General features: G+C 45.8%; 2 protein-coding genes across 2 annotated transcripts; both read right to left on the bottom strand.

The window, feature by feature from the left end:
- Positions 1 to 680: 680 nt before the first annotated feature.
- Positions 681 to 8,319, bottom strand: LOC122368777. The gene is made up of 2 exons (XM_043343019.1): positions 8,220 to 8,319; positions 681 to 6,506 (listed from the first exon to the last, which is right to left on the bottom strand). The coding sequence occupies exon 2, from the start codon at positions 6,002 to 6,004 to the stop codon at positions 3,851 to 3,853; it is 2,154 nt and encodes a 717-aa protein (XP_043198954.1). The 5' UTR covers positions 6,005 to 6,506; positions 8,220 to 8,319; the 3' UTR covers positions 681 to 3,850.
- Positions 8,320 to 14,382: 6,063 nt separating this feature from the next.
- On the bottom strand, positions 14,383 to 20,987 carry LOC122368778. Its single transcript, XM_043343020.1, has 3 exons — positions 20,927 to 20,987; positions 18,202 to 18,414; positions 14,383 to 17,854 (listed from the first exon to the last, which is right to left on the bottom strand). Exons 2-3 carry the CDS (start codon positions 18,394 to 18,396, stop codon positions 16,079 to 16,081), a joined length of 1,971 nt encoding a protein of 656 aa, XP_043198955.1. The 5' UTR covers positions 18,397 to 18,414; positions 20,927 to 20,987; the 3' UTR covers positions 14,383 to 16,078.
- Positions 20,988 to 24,390: the final 3,403 nt, after the last annotated feature.

Below are 24,390 nucleotides of genomic sequence, written 5' to 3'. Positions count from 1 at the left end.
GAGATAGCCAAATTGGTGGCCATGGCCTGCAAATACCGGTTTGGGCACTCACAACATCGACAAATGCTTTAATTCGGAGATATGGAATTTCAAACTTGCAGTTTTCGGATTCTAAGGGGCTAGTGCATTGGTATGCCCCTTAGAATTTGTGACGTCAGCGGAGATCTAACGATTTTTAAATCTTTTACTAAAACGTTTGGTAGCACGCGGTGGTATATGCTGCTTTGCGCGCAACAAATGCCGCACTTTCAAATAAAGTCGCTAGGAACAGCGGAGATCCCAAAAAGTAGACAAAAGTAAAAGTCTAATATCTTGAAAACCGGTGAATATTTTTCGATGAAATTTGGTAGATATTCGTTTTCGCTCTTTCTGAACCGAGCAACATCACTTTCGTGCCAATTCATTAACTTTTTTGAAGGTGGGAGGGTCCCTTTAAATACGCGGTTTACTAAAATAGTGTCTAAGTAATAAGTGTCTACCTATGCAGATTCGAGTCATAGCAGATGTATTATACAACCTTCCCAATCTTCAGAGCTTTTGGAGATCCTCTCACATAACTGTAGGTACAGTGTACATTACCTAGGCATCTGTTAGCTGCCGCGACCTGAATCCAGCTGAGCAGGCATCAGCTCCATGATCGTCTAACGCTAATATACGGTTGTCGGAAGAAAAAGCAGCACTGATGATGATGTTTTTTTTTATTAAAACACATGTTTGTACAGATACTTCTCGGAGTTTCCAGCATCCTATAATAGGCAGCGAATAATGAAAGCAATACGCAATGCCAGCCGATTACAAGCAACCCTCATTCGAAAATAGTGAAGCAAAACACTGCCAATGCAGCATGATCATATACCCTCGCTTGGTAAACCTCGCTCGATACTCGACAGCCTATCTCTCTGCACATCAATAGCCCCAATGGAATCGCTGTTAAGCTGCTCAGCACACTAATGAGACTTCCGCGGTTCCCAGAAGCATAGCAGCCATTAAAGACCACACAAGTGCGGTGGGCAGTTTCACAACCAATCAATGAAACATGCACCAGCCTTGTCACAACGCTTGCACCGGAACTAGTCGTTCACCTTTTAACATATTAAGCATATGAAGCACTGTAGAATTACACTGTCACTGTAGACTAGAGCACTTCATGGGCCGGATAAATCCGTTATCCACGGATAAATCCGCGGACCGGATAGGATTGGATTCTAAATTTGTTAAAAAAGAACGGATATGGGCGGGCCGGATTTGGGAATTGAAGGTTGAACCCGGATCAAAACGGATCAAAATTTTAACATTCAACATTGAAGTTAAAAATTAACCTAATGTGTTAAGCGGCAGCAGGGGTTTGATTAAAGTAATAGGCATCATTTTATGACACTCACTTGTCACAAGACTTGTCTTCAAGTGGATAATGTAAGCAATGTATGCATGGTTTTTGGAACCATGATGGTCTATGATATGTATGGCTGTCTGGTCCCTTAGATTGAATTTGTTAGTCCAGTTTTGGGTGAAACCAGTTATTGGTGAAACGGATTATTACGGATATTTTTTGGAAGTTTGGCTGCAATACGGGCCATGGGTGGGCCGGATTCTGATATTCAAAGAAAGGCGGATAATGGGCGGATCTGGATATGACTTGCCGGATATGGGCCGGGCCGGATCCTAAAAAGCCTATCCGTGAAGTGCTCTACTGTAGACTTATATGAAAAACTGTAGAACTTCGTAGAATTAAAGTCATAAGTCCTTTTTTTTAATAATTCTTTTCCTAATCTCCTGCACGATAGACCATTAAATCTACAGCATTGCGACCCACAACACATTTCTCTTCTATTTGTACATAGTTTTTTTTTAATTGTTTTCCTAGCACTCACTTTTGATGCCAGGCTGTTGATCATTGGAGGCATTTCTGCTTTGGCTCCAACCGTGTCATGAATTTTAAAACAGCAGTGGTAAGCAATGGGTCCACTTAAAATTTCGAATTTGAGGAACTTTGCACAAGTCAAACCGAGCAATGCAGTCACAGGCTTTGGCCTGGTAACAGCTCATAAGGTCTGACTAAATACTTGTTTTTTCCTTACGAGTGATTGTTGCTTTTAACGTTTTAAGGCATTCTTGGTAATCTATAGTGATACTGTAAATGTAGAGGCGTATTGACGCGTCACAAATATAATTTTGCCATTAGTTATGTCGCTATAATTATCTCTTAAAGAAACGATATTGACAGTCGGACAATCGGATGAGCAGCCGATAACCAGCATGCGTCCATGGTTGGCTATCGGTTGATGAAGACTGAAGAGTCGTACTCGAATATGCTCGAATTGGTGATTTTATCACTAGTATTTTGAGTTAATTGCGGACAAAGTTTATTTGACCTGTGCTACAGCAGAACCGGTGGCTTTTGGTGACAACATCGAGAACGGTGAATCTATAGAATTTATTATTAAATTAGTATTTACATCTTCCCGAAATCATATACATTTCCTCTAATGTATTTGTTTACTGATAAATTGCTTAGGTATTAAGTTAGTTATTTGAGCTGGAATTGAACAAATTGTAACAGAGCAGTTTTATTGCGTCAACCAGCTGTTGAGAAATGTGCCGTGATATGTATTATTCACTCATGTAACTTGTCCGTTAGGATCCAGTTAAGAGTTAAAACTAAGCACTTGGGGTAAATTTCACTCGTATTTATTTTGCGTTAAGATAACTAATCACAAACCATTAATAAGTAAAATTAAACAACGTACAAATCAGCCACGTGCATGGATCTGAGTATAGAGTCTGTGATCTTAATAGATTTCGCGACGACAATGGGACCGCTATGAAACTGCTAACCATCCTCCCGAGGACTTCTACGGGGCCCACAAGACCTGAGCAAGGTCTTGCGGGCCACTTTAGCCCTCAAAAGACTGATGGGCAATTTCAAGGCGAATAAATGTAAACGTTCTTCACGCAGCAAGTCATGCATTGTTCTTCATGTGCCTCGCTACTTGAAGAACTGTCTTTTTTAACTCACTGCAAGATCAATAAGCTTTCCATGTCGGCTTCTAAAGAACAAGAAGCAAACTCACTTCTACAAACTGTAAAAGCCCTTCAGCGGGCGGCTGGCAGTTTCACAGCGAACCAACGCGATTGTTCTTCATGTAACGGGACATGCAATGGATGCGTACGTGCATAAAAATTGTCAAACGGAGCATGGCCTGATGAAGCGTTAAGTTTTCAATGCCGAATAGAGTACTCTCAAATAAGGTCTACTACGGGGATAAATACAACAATATATAGAAGTGCGCGTGGAAACATAACAAAATCATACAATTTTGAAAGCATGTCATCTAATAACGGGAAAACAGTGGTAATGAGCATTTATCTACTGCATATCTCAGTTTACAAAGACCAGCTCAACTAGCCACACCATAAATACGTTTGAATCAAGAAACTTGTGTTCTGGTTCAATATCTTACTATATGGATTTATTACTATTGGATTTAATGTTACTTATACTATTGGATTACTATTGGATTTAATGTTACTTATAATGGTTTGATCTACAAGTATCATTTTCAACGATTTCTCAAACGTCAAGAAACACCTGGTTCAATGATCCAATGGGATACCAGGTTAGAATCTACATTATTGGAGTTCAGATCCATATACTCAGATCCATGCACATGTCTGATATACATACGTGTGAAAATATTAAAAACAGGATGAACAGCAAATGCACAAAATTGAAAATAAGCGTACTTAACATGAGATTCACCGTCTCCAATATTGTCACTAGTACAGCCACCGGGTTTAACTGGGTTCCATTTTTTCCTAGAAGTCAGGACCCAATGCTCACAACCACTGTTTAAAAATTCGAGCCAATGTAGCGGTACGATTGGGGGAGAGGTTTCAGGTTCTGATACCGAGGCGCTGGGGGAAAATCTGCCGGCGTCTGAGGGCACATCCTCGAATACTCGGAAGACCATTGATAGACGTGATGGACGCGTGCCGGTGCCTTGTCGTCAATCTCCTCATATATATGAGGCTGAGAAAGCTGACTGGAGACTGATTCAGTCGAACCGCGTACATCAGCAACATTCAGTTTCTTAGTGTCAGCCTTGCCAAGGTTGGGAACCCTCAACGGAGCCTCTTCCTGATGAATGTTGGCCAAATACTGCTGACCGCGCTTGGGCTTTTTGCGGATAATGATGGCGGCCAACGCCACAGTAAGAACGATCCCTAGCATCAGGAAAGCTCCCAGCGTGACGTAGAGCATCATACGATGTCCGTCTTCCAGTTCACCGTCCACGGAAGAATGCTCAGTACCGTCAGAGGAAGCAGAATCGGGCACAGCTCCCTGGTTTTCCTCTCGGACGTTTTCAGACTGCCCGCCATCATGGAGTTTATTTAGGGACCCTTCCACAGTTTCGCCGCCAGCTGTAGGGCCGGGCTCTTCCAAAGAGTGGTCAGTTCCTCTGTCACCAGCCGCAGCCACAGTCGCCTTTACACCTGATGATGCAGTGGTGAACAGGAACTTGTTGCTGGGGTTTGGCATTGTGTCAAAATGATTTCCTGCTGCACTACTTGGACTACCTGCACTACTTGCACTACTTGCACTACCTGCACTTCCTGCACTACTCGCACTATCAGCAACGTCAGAACTGCCGGCGTTCGCTGGCAGTTTTGACTTCTCCGAAATGCTCTGTTGATATCCGCGGCCCCAGAAAGCTTCGTCTTCATTTTCATCCTCGGCAGACTCACCAGCACTATGATCTACAACAGCAGCATAGTTCTCCTCCTCGCTGTAATCTTCGCTGAAAGTGTCCTGACTGGTCTGGCCAGCAGCCGTGTCGTCGTCTAGGTCTTCTTCGAGCGAGTCCGGAGTCCACTCGTTCTCCTCCTGGCAGCTGGGTCTTTCCGCCGAGTCCGGGAACTCAGTCCAGCCGTCCTCGGAACACCAGCGTCGGTCCAGCAGTTGGAAGAAAAGCTGATACTGCGCCTTGCTCAGCCGACCTCCCGCCCCACCGGCTGACAGAGACCGCGTCCATCGGTCCGTGGGGCAGATTGGAGGCAGCGGAGCAGTCAGGTCGAGGTCCCTCAGGTCCACTTCGTTGCAGTCGGAGAATGTCAGGGACCCGTTTTCGGCTTCAATTATCTCAATCCTGTGTAGTTTCAAGATGCGTGAGATACCAACGTTATCCTTACCCATTTTTACTCCGAGAAAAGCGTTCTTTCTTAGATGGTTAATTCTGATGGTCTTCATCTTGAACCACTCCTTTGCGAACATGTTGATGCCCTCCGACTTCAGCTCATCGATAGTTGACTTGTATACGTCCATGTTCGAGACCCTCATGTTGATACCACTTTTCTCAACAGTTCCGAAATGGCTGTTCTGAACATACAGGGAACGGATATCTCCCGAGAACGCCCCACGACGGATGGTTGCAATTTGGACAGAATTCAGATTTAGGGATCCGACGTGTTTCAAGCTGTGGAAGCACTTAGCATGCATATCGGTGATTGCTACATTATTCCATTCAGTGACGTAGGTGTTTCCACCGAAACTTTCCTTCTGACACTCGCTCATGTTGACGTTCGTGAGATACATGCCAAACATCGTAGCCGAAAAACCGTTTGACTGAAGGTTAAGCCGGTGGACATTTTGCAGAGACACACTGGGACCTGTTTCAATGGCCTGATAGCTGAAGGCGTTAGACATGACATGGAGTTCTTTGATGAGCTGCATTCGGACGGCTGTCTCCGTCTGCCAGATGCCGGTAAAGGAGTGACTCTCGGCATGGAGTAACTGAATATTCTGGAACAGCACGGAGCGCAGTCTGGTCTGGTTGTGGGAGGCCATGCCGTCCCGCCTGATCTCCAGCTGGCCCACATCGCTGATGGTGAGGTTGACAAGGGACGGCAGGTCCCCGATGGCGTCCTCCTCGAGGATGACGTGTCGCGTGTTGCGTGTGGTCACCGAGTGAGCGGTGGAAGGAATATCTCCCCTCCGAAGAACCATCTGCAGAATAGGTAAAGCGTTCAGCAGTCAATATTTTGTCTCGTCAAACGTTTGACTTATCAATTATACTTGTGTGCCTTTGGTTAGGTGGGGTCAAGTATTGCCTCACTTGCATTTTCGAACCTATAATCACATTGTAAAGCATATATACCTGAAGGCATCAAGCTGTGCGAGTGAAAAATTTATGTTGCATGACTGAAAGACTAAAGGAAGCCACACAAAAATATCTACACACTTAACAGCGATCTCATACACAAATGTCATTCCAATTCCTACTCGGAATAACACTCAGAATCACCTCGTCCATATGCGGGCAATCGCACGTCACTTTCTTGGCGTCCACACACGAGGGTAGCACGGAGCAGCAGGACCGGCCGCACACGGCCGGCTGGCCGCTGGGACGGCTCTGCACGGCTCCGATCAGCACCAGTGATATCAGCAGTTTCAGCAGCCATCGAGACCGCGGCGATTCGCCACGGGAGATCGCCATGGCGACAGTTTTCTGGAGCAAAGGACACGAAAAGTTTACCCCTCGCCTGTGCAGTGTGCAGGGAGGGGGTTCGAACGGACCCTCTCGGTTTTTTCGCGAATAGCTCGCGTAAAAAGTGGCAAATCGCGACGAAACTTTCAGTACCCTCGCGTTAATCAATTTTACACATACCCTTAAAATTCCATGACCCTGACCGCAAGCACCTTTGACTGATGAGCTACTTTTTGAGACCACGTTTGGCCAGCACTGCGATTCGGTGTATGTCGGCTCACATTAGCCGCGCGTTTGCAGTCCTTTTGTGGTTTCAAGCGTTCAAAAATGGGATATGATGTCCCTCCAATGCATAAGGATTAAGGGTGGGTGTCAAGGTCACCTGAAGTTCAGGTTAGGTCATTTACCTTTGATGACATCGGTTCACTTTTTTCGACTTTCACATGTTTCTAGGCCAGTTTTGGAGCTGAATTCGAATTTAGCAACCATTTGAACATTTACGAAGTAATTTTGGTGCCTTCGTACCTTCTTACGAAGCTGTCAGAGGCGGTTGACACCTACTACGAAAACCCGGCAAAACCGTTACTGGTTGACCTGACCTGACCTGACCCGACCTGGCCTAAATGCATGAAGCCATCATCTGTGATCGCAACTCACATGGTTTTCGTGATCAGCCCCCCCCCCCAAAAAAAAAAAAACATAGCAGCCACACTTTACGACCTTCTAACTCAGGTCCCGATTTTCCCGACTTTTGGGTCATTGACCTGACCTGGAAGGTCAACCAATGACCTAGGACCTTACATGGGGTATCATTGGCTTTCTCTCGTCACGGGCAACACGCTCGTTTTTTTTTTCTGCGAAGCTCTACCTTGATCAGGGACGAACGGCAAGGGGGTCCAACGGACCCCCATATACGTCCGAAGCTGGGAAAACACCAATAAAGCGTGGGTTAACCCTCGCCCGTGTTTTTTTTTTTTGCCAGCCACGAACGTTTAAAGAAAAAAACTCGCACTTTTAGGGATGATTGAACCATAACCCCTGTTTTTCACGCGAATAGCTTGCGATAAAAGCGCCCGATCGTGGCGAAAATTTGAGTATCCTTCAGCTATTCAAAATCAAGTGCCTACGCATATTCTAAAAAAATGGCCTTGCTCCGAAGGACTTTTGGTCTGCTTGGTCTGCAACTTTTTCCGAGACTGCATCAGGCCAGGTCCGCCATTCAGCCCCGGCACTTTAATCCTGCTTTTGGTTCCAGACTTTTTGTCGTTTTAGATCTGCCATCATGTGAAATGATGTTTGTTCCATGCACTGTCCAAGCTGTTGAGCTCACTCGATGAAGAAGTCAAATTTATTGACATATTGACCTTCGGTGTATAGTATTATCAACTGACGGTTCAAAATTGACATTTTGGTAATAAGGAGATCTCGAGTTCAAACATTCATTTCAATAATTGAGATGTAACACATGTCATGGAGTTTTAAGTTATGGTTATTAGCCGCACGTATCTGATAAAATATAATAAGATACAAAAAAGGCAACTACGCAAGCCAAGATGATGAGCCACATATCAAACACAACGAACCTTACTTGATTGAATCTGCACCAAATCTGCACCAAATGTGAATTCGTACCTCTATCCAAATAGCCGTCGTGAAAGGAGCTACTCGTATTATTGAATTTGTTTTCTACTTTAACAAAATATCTTTCCTTTAGTATTTGAAATTATTTCTTACCTCTTCGAGTGCGCTGAAGTCTTCAGCCGTTTGGTCCCTAGATGTGGCACCCTCCGACGAACGCTAGCCTTCCTGTCCCGGTGACCGCCGCCACAGCTCTGAGTGGTGCGGGCTCTGACTCAACATTCAGCCATACCTACTTGATTGCGGGACGGGCCATCACGAGTATCAACATCAGATAGACACGATGTTGCTAGCTGTCTGAAGTCGTAAAACATGATATCCCCCCCCTACCCCCACCACCCACAACGACACCTTTGTGATATGGACCACTTCTCTGGATTACGGGTCCTCCCTCCCTCATATTGATACAGACTATCTGCAACACCGGCGCCTGCAAGTGCCCCATGACATATACAGAGCAATTGATAATTATAATGCGAGCCTCTCATGGCTCATGCGTCATGTGCAGCGGTAAACAAGGGGATTTAGCGTTCAAGTGGCATCACGAGCTCCAACCGTGACAGGTCGGACAGAAGTCCAAGGCTAGTTGAACGGTGCGTCGAAAGTCGAAACATACTGACGATACTAGATGTCGTCGATTCGAAATCAATCCATGTTCGTGGTTGTTGATCACGGTGCTTTGTTGTTTACTTATTTGCGACACTTTGTGTAGCGCAGCCACTCGTATTTCTTGCCTCCGATGAGCATGGGTGTGACTTTGTATGTGGCTAGTGTGAAATGCTTCACACCAGCACCCAAGCCATGGCGTGGTCCTCTTTCATGTTTACTTTTCCTATGGTCATGCTTTTAAGCGATCGTTTACGAGTATAGTCAATGTAGCTATGGCGAAGTTCTGAGGTAAGGTCACTCGACGTGGCCTGATGATCTGACCTTGGGCAAACGGCCTGAAATGTTTTCAACATGTGCAGAAAAGATGCATGAACAGGTGTGCTAAAATGGGCGGGGATCCACGCCGACGGTTTCAAGATATCTGCGAAAGACTGCATGGGACCGTTCAAACACCCCTACCCGGCCGCGTGGGGGCACTATCATCGCAGGCCTGACCAGACAATCATCTGCATAACGCGGCCAGTCAGATAATGGTGCATATGACCCCCTCCACCCCGCGATTGGCTCCTATACAAGTCGAAACAATTCAAATTTGCAGGGTAAATGAGTCTAATTGGAACAGCTCTCCATAGTGCAAAGTTTGTATTTGTAGATCAATGCGTAGGGGGTTTAAAGGGTCCATAAAAATAGCTAACAAGCAAACAAGAAGCAGGCAGACTTCTCTCTCCTGGGGAGGGATAATTGAAAACGTATCCCAGTATGGAAATATAGAAAATATCTTATTCAATTGTTTATTTATTTATTTATTGCACTTCATCAGATCGTTCCGCTAAAATAGGGCTATTCTCCGATCATCGTCATGACAATATGCATAGGTATGAAAAAAACACACATACACACACCAGATAAATTGAGAGGTACAATGACGGCATAGCAGTGACAAAGTACACTATCACGGCATAGACCTACCCGACTGCGTTACTCTGGCGCAGTAAGTCCTTCATCTTGGCCTTAAACGTTGCTACACTCAGACCAGCCAAGCCGTTTTGCAGCGCCATTCGATTGTACAGGGAGGCGGCTCGGTGCACAAATCGACGTTTGCCATGGTTGTTTTTCGCACGACGTACGGCTAAAAGGTGCGACTGTCTGGTGTCTCGACACACGTGCTCATGGTTATAACTTATAGGACATATAAGAACGCAGTACATACATCAGGCTTTCCCGACTTAAGAATGCCATGCATCAGTGACATGTCCACATGCGCTATAAACTCGGGTACACGCAGCCATGCAAGTTCGTCTAGCACATCAGAAACATGATCAAATTTTCGCCGCCAGGAGATAACTCCGGCTGAGAAGTTAAAAACTTTCTGTAATCTGGCTATGGTCGTGCGATTGGCGCTACCGTATACAGGAGCACAGTACCGCACATGGGACAAAACGAGAGAGTCGACAAGCCGAGGTAAAATAGAATGTGGAACAATGTGTCTGATGTGCATGAGACCGATAAGAATGCCGAAGCAGCGGTTGATGATGGTGTTGATGTGCGCTTCCCAGGTGAGCTCGGGGTCCATGACCACACCAAGGTTTTTGACAGTTCGCGATAGAGCAAGGACCTGACCCATAAACTCGATCTAGGAGGCTCGTCGATCCGAGCCAGCTGGCGACGGTCACCGCACATCAGGAGCTCTGTTTTGCTGGCATTGACCATCATACCGTGCTGGAGAAACCATTGCATATTGCATGTATTCTGTTCGAAACATCCCATCAGGGAGGGTTAGAAAATAGAAGTTGGGTCGTAACTGGGAGTCTGAGTGTATGTTCCTAACTATATCTGTTCTGTCTGTCTGTCTGTCTGTCTGTCTGTCTGTCTGTCTGTCTGTCGTCTTCTTGTTTCTCTGTTTTCAATATCAAACATTTTGGCATCTGGAGCCCAAACTGGCGGACCGATCGGGACAGGGGTGGCAGTGTTTGACGTTATGATCTGTCGGAACGAAGATGGTGCATGTCAAGATTCCTTTACTGTGCAGGTCGCCAGTTGATCTGGAACAACGTAAGTGATCCGTATGGTGGACTGTCTACACCGTGTGAACATGCAATTAGGGAGCGATTTAAGAGGCTTGCTGTTTGAAATGACATGTAGCATTAGAACTTCAATAGATCTAGCGTATGTGTGCCTTCATGCATACAACATCAGATAAGAATTTAATAGCTTTATAGTATGTGTGCCTTCATGTATATGATTTCATATTTGCCCCGACGCTGCAAAGTGCAAATGATATTTATACTGCTGTAATGATGAGAATGATACTTATACTGCTTGGTGCCCTTGGCAGGAGCATATGTAGTTATGAGAATAAAAGTTAACAAAGCCATTATCACCATTTTCTCCAAAATTATCAGCTCAAGTGAATGATCCGAAAGTTACTCTTAACCCTCGCCCGCACATGGGGGGGGGGGGTGGTTGCCACCCCCCAGGTAGTCTTTCTGCTCTGCACTCAACATTTTTAAAGCTAGAAGCCTGATTTTTCGTATAGCTGCTTCTCTATCCTTTCTTGATGTCCACTGAAAATTTCAAGTTTCTGTGATTTTTGGTTTCGGAGATATGACCTTGTTTTTCAGGTCATGTCATGACCCAAATGGCCAATTCTCAACATCTTGCGTTTGCCATGGGCCTTATGAGCTTTTGACACCCTGATTTCGGCCTTTTTTGCCAGTCTTACCTCCTACCTATCATGGAACATGTTGTTCGACGATGTACAGGGGTCAAGGTCAGGGTCAAGGTCAACCTAGGTCACCTAAGATAATTGCGTTTTAGGCAGGCTGAATTTACTTTTTTTGTAGTTTTTTGACTGCATTTTTGGTAAAAGCTTCTCAGATCATGATTTCATGTAATATGGACCCAAAAACAATCGGTGCACACATCAGTATACACACAGACACACACAGACATACAAACACATATAATTGACCTTGACCTAACTTGACCTGAAATGACCTCAGCAGCAGAATTCTGGTCGGGTAGTGTGACAAAGAGGTTCTAGCTGGCTTGGCACCAGAAAACAGCATCGTCATCGGTATTTGATAAGCAGCACACTTGATATCCAACGGTGACCCAAAACAGCAACATTTTTTAGTTTGACCTGACCTGGAAGGTCAATGACTGACCTGAGAAGGTAAAACTGGGTATCATTGGATTCGTCTCTTCCCAAAGAATCTTTTTGGTCTTTACTGCTAAGCTCTATCTCCAACAGGAACGAAATGGCGCGGGGGGGGGGTGGCAACCACCCCCCCCCCCATGTGCGTTCTAGGATGGGAAAATGGCATGTGCGGGCGAGGGTTAATAGTTGTAATTATTACTCTGGCTGATAATATTCGAGGAAAGGAATGTATTTAGTTTTATTCCCAGGCACTGAATGTTTGTTCTCGTCTTAGATCCTCTTAGATAGCGAACCTTGTTATCAAACAGGTCACATCGTGCGTCAATAACTGATAGTGTCATGAATCATGAGCATTACCGCCACTCGGAAGGCACTTCGCGCAACGCAGGGTGGCCTTATTCCTCTGCGCACTACCTGGCTGTGACCGTGTTCATCAAGGGGTGAGGATAAGGGTAGTAGGTGGGGAGTAGAGGGTTATTTGGTAATGCACCGGAGGATTTCTTTGTGAATACCATTGTCCTCCCACCTTATGGTACTTACCCGGTGTAGGATTAGAAGCTTGATTGTGAATATAGGCGCAGATGCCGCCAACGTTGAAGTGAGTCCGTTAGGAACTTGCAGGTGGAACTTGCAGGTGCAACTTACAGGTGCCATTTGCAGGTGTAGACGGTCAGTGATCAGGTCGCTGTGATTCACGCGCTCGGGCCCGGAGGGTAATTCCAATCACCGCTACCTGGAGAGTATAGGTCTCCCCGCATGCCCCTCAAATGAATAATCGACGAAAGCAGCACCAAACCGAACGTCTCCACAAGACGATTCTAAGGCATCTAAAAATTTTGACTTCAAGGTCAGAGGTCAAGCTTACAAGGTCAGAGGTCAAGGTCAAAGGCAAAAAACCAGCAAACTCACGTCGCCGAACTCTGCCGCCGGTGTATGTACGGGACTGTTGATGTTTGGTCTCTCCCATGCATGCCACTGTCTCCTGGATAGCATCATTATAATTTAAAATGCTCCTAACGGCACTCATAGAATCGCGTATCCAGTAGTGCACCTCAGCTTATGGCAATATGCCCCCACCCAAAATAAAAGACTCCAAAAATTGTGAGTTTCACCGCTAGAGTAAATGTCGTTAACATTTTTCAATTTTTCCGACCTTTTTCCGCGGCGTTATTAACGGCCGCCGTAGATTTGACCATATCTCTGACCTGCGACCAAGCTGGGGTGGTTGCCCCGAGTGGTATGTCCGATTATTAAACCCTCGTCATCGCCCACAAGGCCATACGGCGCGGCGAACCCGAGGAACTGACATCCCTGTTCGTCACTAACAGTGCCATCCGCGAGAGACACTACGGGCAAGACCACCTCATCCACCCCCACTTTCTCAAAAACTTAATCACCCGAAGCGTCTCGTCACGGTCCTTCGTTTACTGCCTCGCTCGTTTCGCTGCGCCTTTTGGTTCTCGAGTTATCGGCTAGGTGCGTTTTACGGGCCTTTCTCCATTCAGCCAGTGGTATGTGGCGAAATACTCCAGCAACTAACGGGTTTAACCTCGCTCGTATGGGGGGGGGTCGAACCTACTCCCTTCGGTTGTTCGCAAATAACTCGCGTAAACAGTGGCCGATCGCAACGAAACTTTCGGCACCCTCGAGTTGATCAATTTTAAACCTTACCTTCCAAAAAAATTCATGACCCTGACCCAAACGATCTTTGACCTGTCACCTATTTCCCGAGACCATGTATGGCCGGAATCGCGATTCGGCGTGTGTCGGCTCTGATTAGCCGCTGCAGTCTTTTCGTGGTTTAAAGCGTTCAAACATGTGATATATGTTGGTCCCATGCATTTCGATTGGATGGATTCAAGGTCACCTGAAGGTCAGATCAGGTCACTGACCTTTGGTGACCTCGGTTCACTTTTTCTAGTTTACATATTTCAATGCTAGTTTTTGGAGCTGAATTCGAATTTAGAACGATTTGAACATTTACAAAGTAGTTTGGTGGCTTCGTAAAATGTTACAAAGATGTCAGAGGCGGTTGACACGTACTACGAATACCCGACAGGACCGCTACTGGTTGACCTGACCTGACCTGACCCTACCTGGCTTAAATGCATAAAGACTTCATTTGCGATCAAAATTAACATGATATTCATCGGCACCCCGAAACCCCATAGCAGCCGCACTTTACGACGTTCTAAAAGTTCCCGATTTCTCGACTTTTTGGTCATTTACCTGACCTGGAAGGTCAACCAATGACCTAGGACCTAAAAGTTGGGTATCATTGGCTTCCTCTCGTCACGGGCAACACGCTCGTTTTTTCTGCGAAGCTCTAGCTCGATCAGGGGCCAAACGCGAGGGGGGTCGTACCAACCCCCCTTGTGCCGTCGAAGGACGCAAATTGGCCTTTGCCGGCGAGGGCTAATGCATGCTGGTTCATGCCTACCATGGTTCTGCTTTCTCATAGGTACATTATTTGTTCCGCCAATCAGACAGTTTATTGCTTGAACAACATATATTGAACATATTACATGAACAACACAAATGGTTTTTCCATTACAGAAAGTGCGAATACTACCTATCGATCAAGAAACTATAAAGATGGTTATATATGGAGCATGATTGAAAGAAAATAACCCAAACATTTCAGATACCAAAACTAAGCTGTAACGAACCGTTTAAATAAAGTCGATACAAAATATCTAAGAGACACACCATTCGACAGCATCTAAAAGTTAGGACACACTAGAGGTACAGGTTTACGCGATACCTGTATGTTTTGCTTTATTTAATGTTACGGGTACATTAGTTTGGGTGAGTGACTTGTATTTCTAGCTGTATTATTTGGGTAGATTTAGGTTGCTGTTTTTAATTAAACTGTAAGGTATATTGGTGATAACTGCGGGGTGTTCAAGTCTTTTGTATGCTGGGCGTTTTTTTAACTCAACCCCACCCCTACCCTACCCCTACCCTACCCTGCTCCTACTCTACTCCTACTCTACTCCTACAATACCCCTACTCCTACTCCTACGGTACCCCTACTCCTATCCTACACTACATTACACTACACTACCCTATACTACCCTACACTACCCTACACTATCCTACACTACCCTACCATACCCTACTCCTACCTCTACTCCTACTCCTACTCCTACTCCTACTCCTACTTTACACTACACTACACTACACTACACTACACTACACTACACTACCCTATTCGTGTTTTTGTCCGCGGCACCCGACCGCAACGGACAAAAGCTTTATTAGCGCCGGTCAGCCCTGTGCTAGCGCCTTCATTCTTTCACAGTGCGGCTCAGAAATGGAATGCTATGGTATGGTGCACTAACGGGCACATACTGTGTAAACTGCTGTAGGTGAAACGAAAGCAAATATTTTTAAATAAAAAACTGCGATTGAAACATGATGGCAAATAGTTAGACCAACGCCAAACCAAAAGAGATACGGCTTTTTGTGACCCTGGATTAGAAGCAGCAGACCTTGGGGATCATTGCTATGCATAATTTTTGCTATTTGTATGAAATGAACGCACGCTAGCGGCGTTTGAACTTGCGAGTATCTGACAGTCATTTTACGACATAGAAAATATCACGACTTCTGACAATCATACACGAGGCCGGTTTTGACAAAAATGTAAAAATCATGTTTTTTTCAGATACCCCAAGCATTTGCCTGACTGGCCATATTACGATTTATTCGATTAAGTGAACTTGAAATTCCGGCCTTTTCGGTATTTATGGCCACTCGTGAACCCCATTTGCATCACTGTGTCACGGGGCGGCCGCCACCGGGATCCCGTGGCCCGGCTGGCTCTCCCGTAGGATACTTTTAGGATACTTTTACCCATAGGATAAAAGTATCCTATGGGTTACTTGAAACCAATTTTTGCACCTCAAGGTAGTCAAGATCAGGTTAAATAGATCCAATTATGAAATGGAAGCGGCGTATAGTGACGTAACAAATAAGATCAAAACCTTCCTTTTTTGTCGAATGAACTGAAACTTAAAGCGGATGTAAATAATTTAAGAGAGGATAAATCATATGTATTTCAGGAAAATCGCGTTATTATGTAGTTTTTGAGCTATCGCGGGAAGTCGGCAGGACGCCGTCAAACATCCTCCTCCCCACTCCTCCCAATCAATGTCAGGTAAGTGGTTTTTTAGGTGTTTGCTCATCCCTCGAAAGCTCTGAAGTAACCCAAAGCTCTGTCTCGGCAGTTTGGATACTTCCATAAGCCTACAGCTGCCAGCAGTAGAGCGAAGGCAGCAACGCCACCAAGAACGCCACCCACCACAGCCATAGTCCTAGATCCGCCGTCATCAGTAGCAGCATGACCATCGTTATCATCATTGTCACGCACAGAAATTTTGTCGTCTTTGGTGTCAGTTGTCGGTCCCTGGTCGACTTTGGTATCAGCTGTGAGACCATGATCGTCTTTGGTATCAGCTGTCGGCCGCTGGTCGTCTTTGGTATCAGCTGTGGGAACATGGTCGTCTTGGTCTTTGGTATCAGTTGTCGATCGCTGGTCGTCTTTGGTATCAGCTGTCAGACCATGATCGTCTTTGGTATCAGCCGTCGGTCCATGGTCGTCTTTGGTATCAGCTGTGGGACCATGGTCGTCGTGAGTACGAACTTGAAGTCCATCGCGGTCGTCTACGCCACCGCTGGATACACTCGCGTTCTCGGCGTCGTGTCCGGGCCTTTCCTCCTCCTGCTTTGTAGGTCTATCTTCGTCCTCATTGTCAGCGTCAGAGACGTCTTCTTCTTCCAGTCCACGGTCGCCCTTAGGGCGATTTCCAGGTCCATGTCCGTTTTTGGGTTCCACTGAGGCGTCTTGAGCTGTTTCAACCATCGGTCTCTCGAAGTCCTCGCTGCCTTCCCACTCAAATGAATCGCAAAAGATGTTTCCTGTGAGTGCCTCTGAGATTTTGCTTTGGGCTGGGGTCATCTGTCCTGTGTCCCCGACACCAGTCAAGAAGCGGGCGTACTTCTCGTTAGGACACACGGGAATGGGTCTTGACTTCACATTGATGCGGGATGCGTTCAGGCTGCGATCTTTTATCGTTTTAGAGAGAGCAAACGATGAGTTTTCTGCTGAAAGGATCTCCAGATCAATCAGGAGCAGTTTCGCTGGGGCAGAAGACTTCAAACGGATGCCCCGAAGGGCGTCACGTTGCATTTCATCGATTTGCACATGGTCGATATAGACTGGGCCTTTCGAACTGATGTGAAGAGAGAACGGATGCAGCGTACCAACTTCTACATTTCTTAATGTAAATTTAGTGAGCCGGAGATGGAGGGCATTTTGGTGTAAATGACCCAGCTGGCTGTCTCGGATCACCACTTCGCGAGGATTGCCGGAGAATGCTTTGGTTTTCACAGTGTTTAGTCTCAGACCCTGGACATCAAAAGTGGCACCATCCCTGAAAGTGGTACATCCCGGTTTTGCTTCTTCCATTGTTACATCAGTCCACATGACGCGTCTGGAATTCTGACCGAATGATCCTTGGTGGCACTCTTCAATGGACACATTATTCAACTCAATCATCGAAATTGACTTGAAAAAGCCTTCCGGTCTCATGTAAGCGTCTTTGACGTTTTTCAGGACTAGGTCTTCAAGAAACATGTCGAATGCGTTGGTCTCGATGACAAGAAGCCTGATTTGATGAAACGCAATCGAAACTTGTTCCATTTCTCTAGAATCGAAGAAAGCTCCAGGCTCAACTATTAGTGAATCAATACGGAAGAAATTTAGTCGGCGCAGTTGGGTCGAAATCTCTGACGAAATGACGCCCCGTCTGATCTCCAGCTGGCCCACATCGCTGACGGTGAAGCTGACCAGGAACGGCAGGCCTCCGATGGTGTTCTCCTCGAGGATGACGTGTCGCGGGCGGCGGATGGCCACCTCGCGGGCAGCAGAGGGAAGGTCTTCTTTCCGAATGATCATCTACGAAAGAAATAGCATGGTAAGTGGCTATAAGCATATTTGAAGTCTACCTCACTAAATTCTAATTAAAGTTAAACTAAATCAAATAAAAGTTTGAGTAAGAGTGGTTATTTATATGTTACTTTGTTCAGGAGCTATGATTTATATTCACAATTTGCTGCTAAAAAATGTTTTTGATGATGGCACATCGCTTCGGATGGAAACGCAGGCTTCGTCCGAACCATCAATAAGGGAAGAAAAAAAATTAAACCACTCGTAAGGATAAAAATAACTCAAATGTTTAGGTACCATTATTCATTCCTGCTCTTGGTTTGAAGTATTATAATGGATTGAAAATAATTACTCACTTTGTCCAGGTCTGGGCAGTCGCACGTCACTCTATAGGCGTCTTCACACGAGGGCATCACGGAGCAGCAGGACCGGCCGCACACGGCCGGCTGGCCGCTGGGACGGCCCTGCACAGCTCCGATCAACACCAGTGATATCATCAGCAGTCTCGGCAGCCATCGAGGCCGCGGTGGTTCGCCACGGAAGACCCCCATGGCGGCGGTTCTCTGGAACTAAGGACATGAAAAGTGTAAGAAGATGAGTTAGGCACGGGATTATCCACTACCCCATACACAACTATCAGCTGATCATGCCTTTTCTGAACGCGGTGTTTTTTTTTTTTTGCTCCACTGACACCCAGCCAAATGCCAATGTGAAATGTCCCTCACAGAATGAATGAATTTTCGCTAATGTCAAAACAGGAGAAATGTCGTTGCTGTACCTCTTGGAGTTAACCCTCCCCCCCCTCTACGGTCAAGGGCTTCATGGTCTTTGGTAACATTTATCAGGGAATCCAGTATAGACAAACGCATACCATATTCAACGAAGCAATTCCTGGGATCGCTAATAAACGATGGCCTGAAGTGCGTAAAAAGTGCCTTTAGCATTTAGGTAGCTACGGTTTTCTGCAGCTGAACTTTGGACTGTGTGGGCATGTCCATCCTACGGTGTTCGTATTGTTCGCAGTAACTTTTTATTGTTAATATGACGTCATTACGGACATAAAAGCAATTATTTGGTATCTTAAAGTGCGGCAGATATTGCGCGCAATATACCACCACAGCATATACCACTACAGCAAAGATGGTCTTTTATCAAGATTTAAGTATATGCTTTAACCCGCGAGTTGCTGGGGGGGGGCGTTAAACGCCCCCACTTTTTTCGCCGGGCCATAGCATAAAAACGGCGCGCCGCAGGCGCGCCAAATTTTGGGTTCCTGTAGGAAATTGATTGAAGTTTATTGTGACAAAGTTTCAAAAAAATCTGTCGGAAAATTTTTGAGATATCGAGGTTTTAGTGACGTCATGATTTCTGAGTTTTCGACCAAAAACGGCATATGTTCAAAAAATCATATAAAATCACAGAATAGACATACAGACATGCCGTAAACGCCATTAGACTGCCAATACCATGAACAATCAAATGGCTATCTTCGATTATTGATTATCGTTCCGCATTTTGCAAAATCTTGAACTGAATGTCGGCAATTTCTCGTGACTACTTTACGACAATGATACATGCATTTCTTAAATTGAACTTTTTGAGCCAAACACGTACACATATGATAAAATGAATGTCACCATCGTGTTCTACGCCCCAAATTACCCATAAAACATGTGTCACAGGCTGCGAATATCAGTTTTGATTTTTGGGGATATGTGCCTACCCGGTTGACCTGACCTTGACCCTGACCTATGCTTGACTGACCCCTACATGGAGATGACACTCTTGTAGGCCTTATATGATGGATTGTGCACCGTTTTGACAGAGTTTATGACGAGAGGCGCCCATTGCGAAGTCCTGAAGTCCATGCTACTGAAAGCCCGGTTTCAGGTGTTTGACCTGACCTTGACCCGACCTGTGACCTCAAAATTCAACTTTAAAGTACTCATCTGAAGCGTCTCGTCGCGTTCTTTCGTTTGCCGCCTCGTGCGTTTCGCTGCGCCTATTGGTTCTCGAGTTATCGGCTGGGGGCGTTTAACGCCCCCCCCCCAGCAAACGGTGGGTGGCGAAATACCCCAGCAACTGCCGGGTTAAAAGTCGCTAGATGTACGCTGACGTCATAAGGTCTATCGGGGCATTCAAATTCATTAGCCCCTTAGAATCCGAATATAGCCGACTTTGGAACTAGATACAGTTCAGAATTATAGAGCATTTCTCTATGTTGCGAGTGCCCAAACCGGTAACCGCAAGCCAGGGACCCCAATTTAGCTATCTCAACTTAAAACTAATGTTAAGATGGGATGGTCAATTTATCCCGGCGACCAAGCTGGACCTGTACAGCCGCTAAGGGGGGGGGGGTGGCAAGTAGTTGTCCCTTTAACTACTCCGACGAATGATATCGTCGCAATGCGAAGAGATAGCGAAGCGCAACTTTGCACATACATTCCTAAATAGCCATTCAAAATTGTGCTCAAATTTGGTCTTCATCCCATTTGAAATGACGTCAAAGTGACTCTGCAGAAGTCCAAGTACAGGTTGGCGGTTCTAAGTTTCCTCACGATGTTTCCGATCTTTGGGACATAATTTTATGATCAATTTATTGTCAGGAACTACATAGTTGAAAGTGTACTAAGATTTATTAGGATGACAGCAAGTGGATGACAGAAAGTGCTGTTTTGTTCATTTACCATTGCGTTTCACACTCAGTGACATCAGAAACGCTCCATATAGGAAAAAGACAAAATTTGCGATGTCATTGTGACGTCATCTTAGATTTTAAAGCCCCCAAACTTTCCTCACGTATGACCTAGGTATTCATGTGAAGCTATACCAATGTATACCATGTTTCAAGCTCATAGCTTATCAGGTATTGGAGATGTCATACAAAACGTAAAGAAGGGCAACATAATGCCCCATGCCCCTCCCCCTCAGCGGCTCGTGGAGAATAGGGGCGAGACAGCGAGGGGGTCAATCAGTTTCCTTCTCCACCTTCGGGCTTTAACCGATAGGTAGGTATCTTTTTAAGCCAAACTGGCGAGGACGAAGCAATGTGCATTGCGCAATAGTGATCGCTGTTCTTACCTTTAAGAGTGCTGTAACGCTCTCATTCGAGCCCTCTTCGACTTGAGCCTTCCGGCGAGCGTCATGCCGTCCTGCCTCGGTCGTTTAGAGGTAACTGAGACGCCTTTGAGTTGCTGAACTCTACCGTGCTTGATATCTAAGGACCGCCCACTGGCATGGTCCGACTGGTGTCTCGAGTCGAAGTGATAGAGGACGCTCTGCAATACCTTTGTGATAACTGACATGAGTCATGAACATCTTTAGTGGGCATTAGGGGCCCCTTTGCTCTCCTACATGTACGTAGTATTATCGGATTGGCTACTGCCATCATGCAACATATGTAGTTATCAGAAGTAACACTTGAACCTACCCTCAAGTGCGGTGCTTCGTGTCGGTGGTTTGCGGGAATTTACCGTAACTGACTGATATTAAAGGGACACTCCCACCTTAACATTAGTTTTGAGTTGAGATAGCCAAATTGGTGGCCATGGCCTGCAAATACCGGTTTGGGCACTCACAACATCGAAAAATGCTTTAATTCGAAGATATGGAATTTCAAACTAGCAGTTTTCGGATTCTAAGGGGCTAATGCATTGGAATGCCCCCTTAGAATTTGTGACGTCAGCGCCCAGCGGAGATCTAACGATTTTTAAATCTTAGACTAAAACCATCGTTAACACGTGGTGGTATACGCTGCTTTGCGCGCAACGTCTGCCGCACTTTAAGGCTGCCAAATTATTGCTTCCAAATAAAGTCGCTAGTAACAGGGGAGATCCAAAAAGTAAACAAAAGTAAAAGCCTAATATCTTGAAAACCAGTGAATATTTTTCGGTGAAATTTGGTAGATATTCGTTTTAGCTCTTTCTGAACCAAGGGACATCACTTTCATGCCAATTCATTAACTTTTTTGAAGGTGGGAGGGTCCCTTTAAGTGTCCCATGGGCTTCCTGAGTGATGTTACTGCCTGCCTGGAACAAGGATGACCAATCAATTATCAATGTCTTTATTTGTCTTTGATATTTGGAGACCCTTGCCGGGTCAGTAAGAGTCGGTATGTATGTACATCGAGCAGAACATACTGTAAATATATGGCATATGCTATATGGGATTTTCTTGGGACATTTACTAAAACAAAATCGAGCTCCAGTGACCTCAAGTCAGGACGGTCACGAAACTTTAGAAAAGTCGAGATAACACTGAAGTCACGTTTATTCAGCAGGCGTATTGTGTGTACCTTCTACCAGTAATTACGGAGCGAGCTAAGCGAGCGTAGTCTTTCCTTAGATTAACGGAAATTTCTGAGTATGAGCGGCCGGCCGGCCGGCCGGCCGGCCGGCCGGCCGTGGTCACGCTTTTGCGAGGCTTATATCTCAGCAACCACTTGACCGATTTACACGCGGTAATTTTTGTAGGGTAGCTTCATTCCTTCTACCAAGTATTGGACTATTCCCGATTCATGTGGGTGACCCCTTATGCACGTGCCACGTGCAAAACGAAGAGGTGTCACTTTTGTAATTGTTGCAATATCTCGGTAACCACTTGGCCGATTGCGCTGAAAGTTGGCATGTAGGTAGGCACCCACTAGGCACTGCATATCCATGTGCCAGAAATGGGGTGCTGCTGCACGTGCGCACGTGCAGGGGTCGTTTCCAGATCTCGGGAACGGCTGGACCGATTGCGCTCAAATTTGGTACATGGATAGGGACCGGTTAGTAGGGTGCCGTGCACAAGTCAGTTGGGACCCATTTTGCACGTGCGCACGTGCAGGGTACCGCTTCCAGATCTCGAGAACGGCTGGGCCGATTGTGCCCAAATTTGGCACATCGCTAGAGACCAGTTAGTAGGGTGCCGTGCACAAGTCAGTTGCAGGTACCCCCTCGCAATTTTGCACGTGCAAGGCCCACCCTCTCGCTCGCTCCGTTAGTCGCCCCAAAAGGCGTTATACTGGTTATAGTCAACCGAATACTAAGCATTACACTGGAGCATCTCGCATCATAGTTTGGTGTTTTCGACCTCGATGCAAGCTACGTGTCTCTCTTATCTCAGGTTCAGGAGAGAACATTACTCCTCCCACCTAGCCATATCATTCATCATGCCACGTATATCCTGAACTGTTATCGCACATATGGCAGCCACGATTTTCCCTCCAGTACAGTTATTCCTTCACGGGCGAGGATGAACCGCACACTACACAAGCGCTGGTCATGGGCATTCAGCACAATGCTGCCAAATTAATCCTCGTCAGCTGCCACACCTGTTTTGTGAGATTGGACTTCGATAGTGGCTATTGTATTGTCATCAAACCGGAAACTATTTGTCGCAGTCTAATAGCAAATGTCTGGGGGATTTCAACTCCTTTATCCCATGTTGTTGAGGGGGACTTTTACTCCTTTTCCATGTTGTTGAGCTGATCGAGGGCGAGAGAAGGGCCCGGCTGAACAAAATGTCCGTACAGAATGTAAGTGCATGTAAGTTTTAGCAGCCTAAAAACGGTGACTGTTGCAATTTTACTTCTACAAAGTATCCCAGAATTTGATTCGACTAATCAAAACTGATATGCGAAATCATCAATTTAGTTACGCTGGTTTGTGTTGCTTTCCACATGAGCGGCTATATGTTTTGCGTGGATGGCGATATTCGGAAGTGCCTTTAGGAATCAGAAAATAGGAAATTAGTATTAGCCACAGCCAGCTATCTTCCAGCTGGTAGAACTGGCCTCAGCTGTCATGTCACAGTGTGACAGGTATTTTATTTGGATGAAATAGATAATGGTCGGGAATTGGGATGCTATTTAATCCGCGGCCCCGAAACTATGACACAAAAAGCGCGTTTGACGGTTGGAGATCAAGGTAAGATTTTCCCCTCGTCTGTCACTTTTTTTCTACTTTTTTGATGATTTCAGGTCAAACATGTATTCATATAACTAAGCTTATATTTCAAATTTACTTGCACCGATTGATCAATTAAAATCATCGTAGGACTGTGTGCCGAGTGGTGGATCCATAGCGTAGCGTCACGCCACAACCCGGCGGTTGCTGGGGTATTTCGCCACCCACCGTTTGCTGGGGGGGGGGGGGGGGCGTTAAACGCCCCCAGCCGATAACTCGAGAACCAATAGGCGCAGCGAAACGCACGAGGCGGCAAACGAAAGAACGCGACGAGACGCTTCGGATGAGTACTCTTTAAAGTTGAATTTTGAGGTCACAGGTCGGGTCAAGGTCAGGTCAAACACCTGAAATCGGGCTTTCAGTAGCATGGACTTCAGGACTTCGCAATGGGCGCCTCTCGTCATAAACTCTGTCAAAACGGAGCACAATCCATCATATAAAGCCTACAAGAATGTCAGCTCCATGTAGGGGTCAGTCAAGCATAGGTCAGGGTCAAGGTCAGGTCAACCGGGTAGGCACATATCCCCGAAAATCAAAACTGATATTCGCAGCCTGTGACACATGTTTTATGGGTAATTTGGGGCGCAGAACACGATG

Source organism: Amphibalanus amphitrite, unplaced genomic scaffold (assembly GCF_019059575.1).
Source record: "Amphibalanus amphitrite isolate SeventyFive unplaced genomic scaffold, NRLGWU_Aamphi_draft 000974F_arrow, whole genome shotgun sequence".
NCBI lineage: Eukaryota > Metazoa > Arthropoda > Thecostraca > Balanomorpha > Balanidae > Amphibalanus > Amphibalanus amphitrite.
Note: the sequence above shows the minus strand (reverse complement) of the source record. Positions and strands in the feature narration are given on the sequence as shown.

What these genes read in the sequence shown, in the direction of transcription:
- LOC122368777 (XM_043343019.1), bottom strand. Translation starts at nt 6,004, where the DNA reads ATGGTTCTTCGGAGGGGAGATATTCCTTCCACCGCTCACTCGGTGACC.
- LOC122368778 (XM_043343020.1), bottom strand. Translation starts at nt 18,396, where the DNA reads ATGGGGGTCTTCCGTGGCGAACCACCGCGGCCTCGATGGCTGCCGAGA. An exon ending in ACTGCCCAGACCTGGACAAA is followed by an intron (nt 17,855 to 18,201) that starts GTGAGTAATTAT and finishes TTTCTTTCGTAG; the next exon opens with ATGATCATTCGGAAAGAAGA.